We start from the raw sequence: 14,726 nt of genomic DNA, 5'->3' as shown, positions 1-14,726 counted from the left end.
TAGATTCCAGAGCCACAGGCACATATCTCCAAATATGAACAAGAGCAAAATCAGATGACTCAAAGTTGAGTCCATATAGTAGGATCAAGCCAAACTAGCAGACTATTTAAATGAGTTCTCCTACTACTGGCCCTCATTCCTGGAAACATGACGGACTATTACAATGGATTGTTACTAGAGCAGATTTCAATGCGAGTCCAATGAGAGAAAGACTGGAATATCATAGAATAGCGAGTTAGAATAGCATAGCACTGTTAGAATAGCGAGTTAGAATAGCATAGCACTGTTAGAATAGTGAGTTAGAATAGCATAGCACTGTTAGAATAGTGAGTTAGAATATTATAGCACTGGTAGAATAGCATAGCACTGTTAGAATAGTGAGTTAGAATAGCATAGCACTGTTAGAATAGTGAGTTAGAATAGCATAGCACTGGTAGAATAGTGAGTTAGAATATTATAGCACTGGTAGAATAGCATAGCACTGTTAGAATAGTGAGTTAGAATAGCATAGCACTGTTAGAATAGTGAATTAGAATATTATAGCACTGGTAGAATAGCATAGCACTGTTAGAATAGTGAGTTAGAATAGCATAGCACTGTTAGAATAGTGAGTTAGAATAGCATAGCACTGGTAGAATAGTGAGTTAGAATAGCATAGCACTGGTAGAATAGTGAGTTAGAATAGCACTGTTAGCATAGCACTGTTAGCATAGCATAGCACTGGTAGAATAGTGAGTTAGAATAGCACTGTTAGAATAGCATAGCACTGGTAGAATAGTGAGTTAGAATAGCATAGCACTGGTAGAATAGTGAGTTAGAATAGCATAGCACTGTTAGAATAGTGAGTTAGAATATTATAGCACTGGTAGAATAGTGAGTTAGAATAGCATAGCACTGGTAGAATAGCATAGCACTGGTAGAATAGCATAGCACTGGTAGAATAGTGAGTTAGAATAGCATAGCACTGGTAGAATAGTGAGTTAGAATAGCACTGTTAGCATAGCACTGTTAGAATAGCATAGCACTGGTAGAATAGTGAGTTAGAATAGCATAGCACTGGTAGAATAGTGAGTTAGAATAGCATAGCACTGGTAGAATAGCGAGTTAGAATAGCATAGCACTGTTAGAATAGTGAGTTAGAATAGCATAGCACTGGTAGAATAGTGAGTTAGAATAGCATAGCACTGTTAGAATAGTGAGTTAGAATAGCATAGCACTGGTAGAATAGTGAGTTAGAATAGCATAGCACTGTTAGAATAGTGAGTTAGAATAGCATAGCACTGGTAGAATAGTGAGTTAGAATAGCATAGCACTGGTAGAATAGTGAGTTAGAATATTATAGCACTGGTAGAATAGTGAGTTAGAATAGCATAGCACTATTAGAATAGCATAGCACTGGTAGAATAGTGAGTTAGAATAGCATAGCACTGTTAGAATAGTGAATTAGAATATTATAGCACTGGTAGAATAGCATAGCACTGTTAGAATAGTGAGTTAGAATAGCATAGCACTGTTAGAATAGCATAGCACTGGTAGAATAGTGAGTTAGAATAGCATAGCACTGGTAGAATAGTGAGTTAGAATATTATAGCACTGGTAGAATAGTGAGTTAGAATATTATAGCACTGGTAGAATAGTGAGTTAGAATTGCATAGCACTGGTAGAATAGTGAGTTAGAATAGCATAGCACTGTTAGAATAGTGAGTTAGAATAGCATAGCACTGTTAGAATAGTGAGTTAGAATAGCATAGCACTGGTAGAATAGTGAGTTAGAATATTATAGCACTGGTAGAATAGTGAGTTAGAATAGCATAGCACTGGTAGAATAGTTGAATTTATTTTTAAAATGAGTTCGAATGGAAGAGCACTGTTGCAATTCCTACTGTTCATTCTGGAGGTGAAGAAGTGGTCCAATCCAATGACAACAGATGATCAATGTGTTCACCCCACTCCTTGACTGACTGGAATAAAATAGTTTAGTAAACTCACGTTGGACAGCCTAATTCCTTCCCTGGTTCCAGCAATGTCCATGCATTTCCACTCTATAGAGCAGTGGTTCCCAGACTGTGGGTCTGGACACCCTATGGTTTGTGGTATTACACGTCATTTCATTATTATACAGTACAATTCTTAAAATGGGTCACCAGAGCCCAGACTCAAACCTACATTGTCTGTTTTGAGGAACATTTTCATCTAAGTTTTTTTCTTTCCCCACCACTTATGGTTGGTCGACTCAGACACCTCAACTGGTGGGTCAGGAAGCATAGTGGACACAGGCACAGCTGCTGGACAGGTTCTGCACTGAGGGGACAGGTTGGGCTGAGGTAGAGACAGGCGAGGACACGGTCCATTTCCATATAGGAGAAGATATTTAGAGAAAGTTGTAGAACAATACTTCACACCATTAACAGTCAGCAAGTGACTAGAAAACATGTCTAATTATGTAGAGCAGTGAGGAAAAAAAACACTTTAATCAGAGCCATTTTTACAAGACAATTAAGTGACAAAATTACATTAAAAACATCTGAACCTTTTAAATGTCATGGACATTATTGGACAACTTTAGCTTCATCTGGCTTGAAGGGGGGGGGGGGGTCGTGAAAGGTCAATCTGAACGATACAATAGAAATTAAAACGGCTTCTGCATATAAAATGTACAATGTTTACATAAAATACATAAATCAGAGAAGGAAACGTCATTTAGGGGAGAAGCTGATAGTTGAAGCAGAAAGCGTCACCTTGGACCGTAGAGAAGTGCCACACAGATAGGTTTAGAGAATTCTGGAAACTTTACCCACATTTCCAGAAACGCCGGTAGGAAGATACACGGAATTAAGAGGGAATAAGCAGAAAATACCAAAAATCCTCCAACCCGGGATTTCTGGAAAACGTTTTTTGTAAGCCGCACACAGACCAAACATGTACATTCATTCACTCACTTTATACAGTCTTATATACAGTTTCTTATAATTAAAATAATTTGTTATACATTACTTAGTTTCTCATGAGAAAAACAACCTTCGGGTGCATCACTGGTATTCAACATCAGGTTGGTGACAATATTACAAAAATATAAAAAGATTACCATTACCCATGATGCACCACGTAGGAAAGTACAGTCAGCAAAAAACTGGCTTCCATTTTGAACGTTGTTTATTTTGTACATATTCAGCTCTGTGCAGTGGAATACAATTGTTTAAAGTGAATGTAAAGGTCATTCTGTAATGGGAATGAGAGTAAGCACATAAAGTATCTAAACATTAAAAATGGACTATCCAAACAACAACCTGACTTGAATTTAAAAGAAATACTGGTTAAGTCCCAAATGGCACCCCATTCACCATAGGGCTCGAGTCAAAAGTAGTGCACTATATAGGGAATAGGGTGCCATTTGGGGACGTACTCTGGTGGGGGTGCAGGAAAGCATATTGTTGGACACAAACACCTACAAAACACCCCATTCCAGGTGTTGGCCAGACCGGGAAAAAAAATTACTTTCCAAGAAAACAATTTGTAATAAAGCTCTGTCTTTCTGACCTTACGTTCCCTTTAAACAATGATTGTACCACTATAATAAACCCAAGACATTCTCCAGTAATGCAGTGCCAGTTGTTTTTTGTTTTTGTTTTTTTAAAGCACAAAGTTAAGGCACAACCAGGTCAACAACTGCTGCAGGGGGACAGGACTGCACCAGGTTAAAACATTATATATTTATTTTAAATGTGCATTGTTTTGTACAACTTACTGCACCCCACTTTCAACTTAACACTGTACCCCCCCCCAAAAAAAAAAAATACAAATAACCTTAATGGTGGTGAATCCTTTGATCTTGAAGCATTATGATTGGACGACAACATAACGTCTAACAAACAATCATTCAGAACTTTACAGTCTCCGTTTAGACACAAGAGGTGGTTGGAATACTTAGGGTGTGCATATCAAAATGGCACCCTATTCCCTAAATAGTACACTACTTTGGGTTGAAAGAGGGTGGTGTTAGGGACACGGAAACATGGAGCTTGTACTTTAAACAAGCAAACAAAACATTTTGAATCAGCTTATTTCTGCATCAACGTTAAACACCATTTTATTTCCGTGTTACATCTAAAAAACAACTGGTTTGCGTGTTCTCTCTCTGCAACATATCTGACACGACTATTATAATATTACATTAGGTCTGTGTTTATCAACAACTATGGCTGGATACAATTAAAGAACCACAATAAACAAAAGAAGTCAAATGACTTTCAACATGGCAGGAAAAGTGTTTGCTCGCATCCAAAAATGGAACCCTATTCCCTATATAGTGCACTACTTTTGACCAGGGGCCTATAGGATTAGTGCACTATATTGGGAATGAGGTGCCATTTTGGGGACACATTTTGGATTTCTCTCTCACACAAAGTAGTAATAAAACTGGTATGTATAAACTACCAATAAATTGACTCTGTTCCTGTACACACAGGACAGGCTGCATCTGACATGGCATCCAAATCACTTTGTAGTGCACTACTTTAGACCAGGACCCATAGGGGTAGTGCACTACTTTAGACCAGGACCCATAGGGGTAGTGCACTACTTTAGACCAGGGCCCATAGGGTAGTGCACTACTTTAGACCAGGGCCCATAGGGGTAGTGCACTACTTTAGACCAGGGCCCATAGGGGTAGTGCACTACTTTAGACCAGGACCCATAGGGGTAGTGCACTACTTTAGACCAGGGCCCATAGGGGTAGTGCACTACTTTAGACCAGGACCCATAGGGGTAGTGCACTACTTTAGACCAGGACCCATAGGGGTAGTGCACTACTTTAGACCAGGGCCCATAGGGGTAGTGCACTACTTTAGACCAGGGCCCATAGGGGTAGTGCACTATGTAGGGAATAGTGTGCCATTTTAACACGCAGCAGAAACACAGGGCTGTATTGCAGGGGTCATGGAACAGCTCCACACACACACACACACACACACACACACACACACACACACACACACACACACACACACACACACACACACACACACACACACCTTCCATTCCATTTATACCTCCATGAATATATACAAAACATATTAAACCAGTGTCTTACTGGGAATCCATTCACACACTCTGAATGGCACACATATACAATCCATGTCTCAAATCTCTTTCTTTAACCTGTCTCCGCCCCGTAATCTACATCGATTTGAAGTGGATTTAACGTGTGACATCAATAAAAGGGATCATAGCTTTTCACCTGGATTCACCTGGTCAGTCTGTCATGGAAAGAGCAGGTGTTCTTAATGTTTTGTCCACTCAGTGTACGGACGTATCCTAAACAGGACCCTATTTAATCCCTATATAGTGGGCTCTGGTCAAAAGTAGTGCACTAGAAATGGAATAGGGTGCTATTTGAGGTGCAGCAAAAGGAAGCCTAGGTGTGTATAGAATCCCATGTTCCAGCAGAAGTCTATGCGGCGGGAACAATGAGCATGAACCAGTATCAATTAAATCAAAAAGTTGTTATTAATTAAAACAGAAACACAAAACAATATAACATTGGAATCTATTCTGCCTGAAGGGAGAAGCGCTGCAGCTGCTTGAGGGAGGAAAGATACTTAAATGGCCACCAATATTGAGTTAAAAGACAGAAAAGCAAAGAAGCCAAAAATACAAAATGGACGACTGACTGATCGCCCACGTTATTAGCCCCCTCTTCTCTAAACTCCACAGCGAGGGAGTCTTTCTATCGAAGACGTAGGCCCCCGGGGTGTACTAACACCACCTGCCAAAATCACTGTCTCGCAACAAGTTATCCTCCCAATCTCTCACAAACGCTTACACTTCTGGATACAGAATGTGATGCAGTCAGTATGAGTATTGTAGCGGTAGGCAGGAAAAGAATGAGAGCTTATGGTTTTCTTTATTAATACAGATCATTCAAAAGGAAGCCACCGCCACCAGCCAACCATTCAACATGTATTTTCATCTGACAGCTAAGCACCCACCCTTCAGACGGCTAAGTGTTTATGCCTGCCTTTCCTCCGTCCTTTCCTCCGCCGCTCGACTAAAAACTAAAAAGAAAAAGGGATTACATTCTCCAGGAAATAAACATCCAGATTATGGTATAAATTCAAAAGCTTAAATAGGAGGCATACTTTAACCAGCACATGCAGCAATTTCAATGTATAGCCCAACTCAACTCCTTGAAAAATCATTGGGCCGGTCTCATTAAAAATGGGAAGGAGGGAGGAGAGGATGGGGAGACAAGAGAAAGAAAGGGTTGTTTCTCTCTCATATCTTTTTAAATATGCCATTAGAACAAAATGGAAGTTTTGTTTCCTTGTTAAATCCATAAAGTTTGTAATATAAAAAGAACAAAAATGAAATAGTGTCGACGGCACTGGAGAATCACACATCTCTAGCTTCCTCATCCAAAGCTCAGACCACGTCCCCCTAGTCTCCAATCTCCCAGCCCATTGGTTGTTCAAGTGGTCTTCCAAAGTTTACTTGGTCTTTACAACAAAAAACACCAAAGGACTGCCAGTCTAAAGCCTCCCACCACTCCTGTGGTCCAGACAGGTTGTGGACAACCAACAGTCAGTCAGACAGTCCCCTTAAAGAGAAAACAAAGCCCTGTGAGTTGAGACAGACGGTTCACCCAGCCCTGTGAGTTGAACCAGACGGTTCACCCAGCCCTGTGAGTTGAGACAGACGATTCACCCAGCCCTGTGAGTTGAACCAGACGGTTCACCCAGCCCTGTGAGTTGAGACAGACGGTTCACCCAGCCCTGTGATTTGAACCAGACGGTTCACCCAGCCCTGTGATTTGAACCAGACGGTTCACCCAGCCCTGTGATTTGAACCAGACGGTTCACCCAGCCCTGTGAGTTGAACCAGACGATTCACCAAGCTGCCATCACCTCCAGTAGAGGCTTGTTAAGGAGAGACTGAAGGAAGGGGGCTTGTGTTGAGGTGAGACCGTTACACAGGGGTAAGGAGGAGCTGGTCGGGTTGGTAGCGGTGGTATCTGTGGTGTTGAGGGAGAGAGGAGGCTGGGGTAATCTGCCTCCCCCCTCAGGAGAAGCCTAGAGAGTTAGCGTTAGAGCTGCTATCAGGGCTGGTGTGGTGACGTAGTCTGGACATGGTGTTCATGTAGGTGTTAGAGGGCTTCAGGGAGGTGGTACAGCCCTGGGCCTGAGGAAAACGCTGGTGGTAGCGGTCCAGACGCAGGTACTTCACCGTCACCAGCTTACCTGGGGGGACGGTAGGTAGGGAGAGAGAGACGGTAGAGAGGGAGAGACGGTAGGGGGGGAGAGACGGTAGGGGGGGAGAGACGGTAGGTAGGGAGAGACGGTAGGTAGGGAGAGACGGTAGGTAGGGAGAGACGGTAGGTAGGGAGAGACGGTAGGTAGGGAGAGAGAGAGAGGATAGGGAGAGAGCGAGGATAGGGAGAGAGCGAGGATAGGGAGAGAGCGAGGATAGGGAGAGAGAGAGGATAGGGAGAGAGAGAGGATAGGGAGAGAGAGAGGATAGGGAGAGAGAGAGGATAGGGAGAGAGCGAGGATAGGGAGAGAGCGAGGATAGGGAGAGAGCGAGGATAGGGAGAGAGGCGAGGATAGGGAGAGAGCGAGGATAGGGAGAGAGAGAGGATAGGGAGAGAGAGAGGATAGGGAGGAGAGAGAGGATAGGGAGAGAGAGAGGATAGGGAGAGAGAGAGGATAGGGAGAAAGGGGGAGAGAGGATAGGGAGAGAGGATAGGGAGAGAGGATAGGGAGAAAGGGGGAGAGAGGATAGGGAGAGAGGGGGAGAGAGGATAGGGAGAGAGGATAGGGAGAGAGAGAGGATAGGGAGAGAGCGAGGATAGGGAGAGAGCGAGGATAGGGAGAGAGCGAGGATAGGGAGAGAGCGAGGATAGGGAGAGAGCGAGGATAGGGAGAGAGAGAGGATAGGGAGAGAGCGAGGATAGGGAGAGAGCGAGGATAGGGAGAGAGCGAGGATAGGGAGAGAGCGAGGATAGGGAGAGAGAGAGGATAGGGAGAGAGAGAGGATAGGGAGAGAGCGAGGATAGGGAGAGAGAGAGGATAGGGAGAGAGAGAGGATAGGGAGAGAGCGAGGATAGGGAGAGAGCGAGGATAGGGAGAGAGCGAGGATAGGGAGAGAGCGAGGATAGGGAGAGAGCGAGGATAGGGAGAGAGAGAGGATAGGGAGAGAGAGAGGGATAGGGAGAGAGAGAGGATAGGGAGAGAGAGAGGATAGGGAGAGAGAGAGAAACAATGAAGATCAACCATGTCACAATCTCTTAAATCCTTCCTACTTTATCCGGTATAAAGCCCCACATGAATAGTAGTACAAAATGCTATTGGCTCAATGTTAGCAAACAAGGGCTATTGGTTTTGTTCCAGGTGGTTAGATAAAATGGTCAACAATAGGGAAGTCAGCAGGTAATAACAAGGTTCATTAGAGGATGGAAGAACAACTAAGGGCAAACAAAGACAAGTGTGTTGTTGCTAAAGTCATAAAAATAAAAAATAAAGTGATTTACCATCGAACCAGGAACCATGTAGCGCCTTGAAGGCTTTCCCTGAGTGTTCTGCTGACAGACACTTCACATAGACACAGCCCTGGAGAGGGGAGAGAGAGGGGAGAGAGGTTAACAAGCTCTTCTATCACAGGTTATAACACAGCCACATCAGTCTGTCTGTAGGGTGACACTGCAATATATAACCATATGGCTGTTGGTTCCACCTGGTCAGTGGATATATAACCATATGGCTGTTGGTTCCACCTGGTCAGTGGATATATAACCATATGGCTGTTGGTTCCACCTGGTCAGTGGATATATAACCATATGGCTGTTGGTTCCACCTGGTCAGTGGATATATAACCATATGGCTGTTGGTTCCACCTGGTCAGTGGATATATGACCATATGGCTGTTGGTTCCACCTGGTCAGTGGATATATAACCATATGGCTGTTGGTTCCACCTGGTCAGTGGATATATGGCTGCTGGTTCCACCTGGTCAGTGGATATATAACCGTATGGCTGTTGGTTCCACCAGGTCAGTGGATATATAACCATATGGCTGTTGGTTCCACCTGGTCAGTGGATATATAACCATATGGCTGTTGGTTCCACCTGGTCAGTGGATATATGACCATATGGCTGTTGGTTCCACCTGGTCAGTGGATATATAACCATATGGCTGTTGGTTCCACCTGGTCAGTGGATATATGGCTGCTGGTTCCACCTGGTCAGTGGATATATAACCGTATGGCTGTTGGTTCCACCAGGTCAGTGGATATATAACCATATGGCTGTTGGTTCCACCTGGTCAGTGGATATATAACCATATGGCTGTTGGTTCCACCTGGTCAGTAATTATATAACCATATGGCTGTTGGTTCCACCTGGTCAGTGGATATATAACCATATGGCTGTTGGTTCCACCTGGTCAGTAATTATATAACCATATGGCTGTTGGTTCCACCTGGTCAGTGGATATGTAACCATATGGCTGTTGGTTCCACCAGGTCAGTGGATATATAACCATATGGCTGTTGGTTCCACCAGGTCAGTGGATATATAACCATATGGCTGTTGGTTCCACCTGGTCAGTGGATATATAACCATATGGCTGTTGGTTCCACCAGGTGATATATAACCATATGGCTGTTGGTTCCACCAGGTGATATATAACCATATGGCTGTTGGTTCCACCTGGTCAGTGGATATATAACCGTATGGCTGTTGGTTCCACCTGGTCAGTGGATATATAACCATATGGCTGTTGGTTCCACCAGGTCAGTGGATATATAACCATATGGCTGTTGGTTCCACCTGGTCAGTGGATATATAACCATATGGCTGTTGGTTCCACCAGGTCAGTGGATGTATAACCATATGGCTGTTGGTTCCACCAGGTCAGTAATTATAGAACCATATGGCTGTTGGTTCCACCTGGTCAGTGGATATATAACCGTATGGCTGTTGGTTCCACCAGGTCAGTGGATATATAACCATATGGCTGTTGGTTCCACCAGGTCAGTGGATATATAACCATATGGCTGTTGGTTCCACCAGGTCAGTGGATATATAACCATATGGCTGTTGGTTCCACCTGGTCAGTAATTATATAACCATATGGCTGTTGGTTCCACCTGGTCAGTGTATATACTGTACCAGTCAAAAGTTTGGACACACCTACTCAATCAAGGGTTTTTCTTTATTTTTACTATTTTCTACATTGTAGAATAATAGTAAAGACAGCAAAACTATGAAACAGCACATATGGAATCATGTAGTAACCCAAAAAAGTTTTAAATCAAAAACGTTATATGAGGTTCTTCAAAGTAGCCACCCTTTGCCTTGGTAACAGCTTTGCACACTCTTGGCATTCTCTCAACCAGCTTCATGAGGTAGTCACCTGGAATGCATTTCAATTAACAGGTGTGCCTTGTTACTTTGTGGAATTTCTTTCCTTCTTGGTGCGTTTGAGCCAATCAGTTGTGTTGTGATCAGGTAGGGGTGGTATACAGAAGACAGCCCTATTTGGTAAAAAAATAGGGAGCCACTTGGAACACAGCCATTGTTTGATTTAACAGCTGTGACAGACACTCACCTCTCTGGAGTTCTTGTCGACAGCGATGTGGACGATACCGTCGTTGTCACAACACTTCTCCAAGATGGCCTCGTGGATGGCCAGATGCCAGTTTTCACCAACCTCCCTGTTACACACACACACACACACACACACACACACACACACACACACACACACACACACACACACACACACACACACACAAAGGGGTCAGATGTCATCTAGAAGTCCTAACCCACCTCTAACCTGGTAGTCAAGAACACACAGGTAGGATAGGACAGTACACGTGGCCCACCACAGGTGTCATTCCACTGGAATAGGTGTTCCATCACTGGACTATATCACTCTTCTAGCCCATACAATTTACATTCACATCTAAGAGAGTCTGCCGACGTCAACGTCCACATCTAAGAGAGTCTGCCGACGTCAACGTCCACATCTAAGAGAGTCTGCCGACGTCAACATCTAAGAGAGTCTGCTGATACCGACATGCAAAGAGAGCGTTTTAATCCCCTGACAAGTACATGCTCATCCCTAACCCCAACAGAACCCTAAAGATTGATGGTGAACACATTTACTTAGTAATACCCTCTGGTACTCACATGACTGGATCAAACATGTTTCTGATCTTCAGACATGGTGTTAAACTGTTGGGAGGAGAGTTCCTCCTGTCCAGAGGGAATGCTGAGAGGAGAAGAGACAGACAGGAAAGAGACAGGAAATGGAGAGAGACAGGAAATGTGTTAGATGGACAGTATAACAGCAGGGAAGAAACATTTTCTTATTTCTGACATAAACTACATGACCAAAAGTATGTGGACACCTGCTCATCCAACATCACGTTCTAAAATCATGAGCATTCATATGGAGTTGGTCACTCCTTTGCTGCTGTAACAGCCTCCACTCTTCTGTTAAGGCTTTCCACTAGATGTTGGAACATTGCTGCAGGAGGACTTGCTTCCATTCAGCCACAAGAGCATTAGTGAGGTTGGGCGCTGATGTTGGCGGTTAGGCCTGGCTCGCAGTCGGCGTTCCAATTCATCCCAAAGGTGTTTCATGGGGTTGAGGTCAGGGCTCTGTGCAGGCCAGTTAAGTTCTTCCACAACGATCTCGACAAACCATTTTCGTATGGACCTCAATTTGTGTCATGCTGAAACAGGAAAGGGCCTTCCCCAAACTGTTGCCACAAAGTAGGAAGCACAGAATCGTCTAGAATGTAATTGTATGCTGTTGTGTTAAGATTTCCCTTCATGGGAACTAAGAAGCCCGAACCATGAAAAACAGCCGCAGACCATTATTCCTCCACCAAAATGTACACTTGGCACTATGCATTGGGGCAGATAGAGTTCTCTTGGCATCTGCCAAACCCAGATTAGTCTGTCGGACTGCCAGATGGTGAAGCGTGATTCATCACTCCAGAGAACGAGTTTTCACTGCTCCAGAGTCCAATGGCTCGGCCCTGGAAACCCATTTCATGAAGCTCCTGACGAACAGTTATGGTGCTGAAGTAGCTTCCAGAGGCAGTTTGGAACTCGGTAGTGAGTGTTGCAACCGAGGACAGACGATTTTTACACGCTTCAGCACTCGGCAGTCCTGTTCTGTGAGCTTGTGTGGCCTACATCTTCCCAGCTGAGCCGTTGTTGCTCCTAGACGTTTCCACTGCACAATAACAGCACTTACAGTTGACCTGGGCAGCTCTAGCAGGGCAGAAATTTGACGAACTTACTTGCTGGAAAGGTGGCATCCTATGACGGTGCCACATTCTACTGCCAATGTTTGTCTATGGAGATTGCAATGGCTGTGTGCTCGATTTTATACACCCGTCAGAAACGGGTGTGGCTAAAATAGCCGAATCCACTAATTTGAAGGGGTGTCCACATACTTTTGTATAATTAGTGTATTTGCATATTACAGTACATGTTGTTTGTTAGAGTCCAATGCATTGGTCTATTTAATACAATACACTTTGATATCGACCAAACTCCATGTACAACCTACATGTTGCACATAAGGTACATCCCACTCTTGGAATCCATAACCAACTCTTTACCAGTTACGAGAGACTAGGCCTGCGTTTCCAAATGTCAGGGCTCTGGGGTCAAAGGTTATATAGGGAACAGGGTACCATTTGGGAGCACACTAGGAATGGGGACAGGTTAGTTACCTTTGCCCTGCCAGACTTTAGAGGGAATGAGTGAGATCTGGTCGCAGCTCAGAGAGGGCTGGAGCCACCTCCACACCAGGAAGTCAGCTCCACCAATCCGCTGAGACTCTGTCCTGATACGGCTCTCATTGGCTGAGAGGAAGGTCACAGCCCGGTCCCAAACCTTCTTCAGCTTCTTTCTGGAATGGTAGAATAGAAACTAACAGTTATTATGACTAGCTTGTCTCTAAATGGTAGAATAGAAACAAACATAGCTAGTCTCTCTGACATGATAGGAAAACCCAGTTAAACTGAACAAGATGTGATTTGTTCCCTGAAACGTTGCTCCTCAGGGGACTAAACAACAGAATCTGCCCTAAACACAACAAAGCAGTTTAGTAAAAATGACCACGGCTTCTTAAAGTCCCTGAGATCCATACAGCTATTAGACTTCAAGAAGCATTTCTGTAACCATTTAGCTGATCGACACAAACAATGACGTGTGGTGGTAGTTCTGTTGGAAGTCAAAGGTGGTTCTGCACTGTAGGGCCCTATAAAATCTGGAAATATTTTTGCCTGATTCCATTTTGTTTCTTTCCCCAAATTCCATTTGCTCCGTCTAGTTTTTCCAGGTTTTTCCCAGTGTTCTAAGATCACACTTTTTATTTATAGAAAAACAATAATATTGGATGTTCTAAGTCCAAAACAGTGCTTAAAAATCACACCAGGAGTCCATTTTTGAAGTCTGGGAAATGTAGATATTTTGGTGTAGTTACCCTTTAATTCACCTGTGAACCAGCCAGAGACCCTTGTTTGGTCAGCGATGTTTCTGTAGCGCCCATGTGATGGCAGAGTTTGCAAAACAAAATGGCCACTGGATTGATGCAAATAAATTATGACATCATTCTGCCAGGAAGGCTACTTTGTAGTTAACATTTAATTGAGAAGGTTTTTGGGAAAGCATTTCCATCTACCAGGAGACGGTTCTCATTTTATTAGCATCATCGCTAACAGCTACACAAACGCGCGCACACAGACAGGGGCATTCCTGTGCCGTTGCCTGAAAGAACAAATCACTGAGTACGGTTACACACACACAACACAATTATTGTGCATAGTCAGGTTAATATAATAGTTTAAAACGTTTACATGCTTTGCAAGAAGGACGATTTGCCTAATAATCCTGTTTCCATAGACCCATCAGGAAGCCTGATTTCAGATGTGACTTAAATAAATGCAGAACCAAATCAGAATTGTCGTTGTACCGCAGCGACCATGTTATTTTTGGAGAAGACTTGGTATGCGAAACCTATTTCTAACGTGCATTCTTTCAGTTGTTCCTAACACTTCAGTCGCTCGTAAGAAGAAGGCTTGTCGTAACGGTGCTGGCACAGATCAAACACACCGCTGGAACGCCAATTTAAGCCGTTTACATGTCCTAATCATTTGAAAGATTGCTCAGAAAACCAGTTGTTTTAAAATCGGCGTATGCTTACCCAGACAGATAGGATAAGTTTTGATCTTACGGCGATTAAGATAAGCAGAGTTAGGTGTTTACATCACTGTTGCCATACTCAGTCTACTACCATAAAATCAGCTTAATATCGAATTATTAGTGTGCACGTAAAAGTACTCATTGATGCATTTTGTTCACGTCTTATGATAAACTTGGGCAAATGTATGCATTCCCTACTGAGTACAACACATTTAGTTGACTCCCTACTGAGTACAATACATTTAGTTGATTCCCTACTGAGTTCAATACATTTAGTTGATTCCCTACTGAGTTCAATACATTTAGTTGATTCCCTACTGAGTTCAATACATTTAGTTGATTCCCTACTGAGTTCAATACATTTAGTTGATTCCCTACTGAGTTCAATACATTTAGTTGATTCCCTACTGAGTACAACACATTTAGTTGACTCCCTACTGAGTACAATACATTTAGTTGATTCCCTACTGAGTTCAATACATTTAGTTGATTCCCTACTGAGTT

At 43.3% G+C, this 14,726-nt stretch overlaps 1 protein-coding gene across 1 annotated transcript in view; it reads right to left on the bottom strand.

Moving 5' to 3' along the window:
- Positions 1 to 5,285: 5,285 nt before the first annotated feature.
- Positions 5,286 to 14,726, bottom strand: part of LOC115182932 (inner nuclear membrane protein Man1) — a 28,002-nt gene continuing 18,561 nt past the window's right edge. The window contains exons 7-11 of the mRNA XM_029744279.1: positions 12,749 to 12,927; positions 11,187 to 11,268; positions 10,603 to 10,708; positions 8,525 to 8,603; positions 5,286 to 7,235 (exon numbers count right to left, since the gene is read on the bottom strand). Coding sequence (XP_029600139.1) covers positions 7,057 to 7,235; positions 8,525 to 8,603; positions 10,603 to 10,708; positions 11,187 to 11,268; positions 12,749 to 12,927 — 625 coding nt within the window. The 3' untranslated portion in view covers positions 5,286 to 7,056. The remainder of the gene's footprint in view (positions 7,236 to 8,524; positions 8,604 to 10,602; positions 10,709 to 11,186; positions 11,269 to 12,748; positions 12,928 to 14,726) is intronic.

This window comes from Salmo trutta, unplaced genomic scaffold, assembly GCF_901001165.1.
Source record: "Salmo trutta unplaced genomic scaffold, fSalTru1.1, whole genome shotgun sequence".
Classification (NCBI taxonomy): Eukaryota; Metazoa; Chordata; class Actinopteri; order Salmoniformes; family Salmonidae; genus Salmo; species Salmo trutta.
Note: the sequence above shows the minus strand (reverse complement) of the source record. Positions and strands in the feature narration are given on the sequence as shown.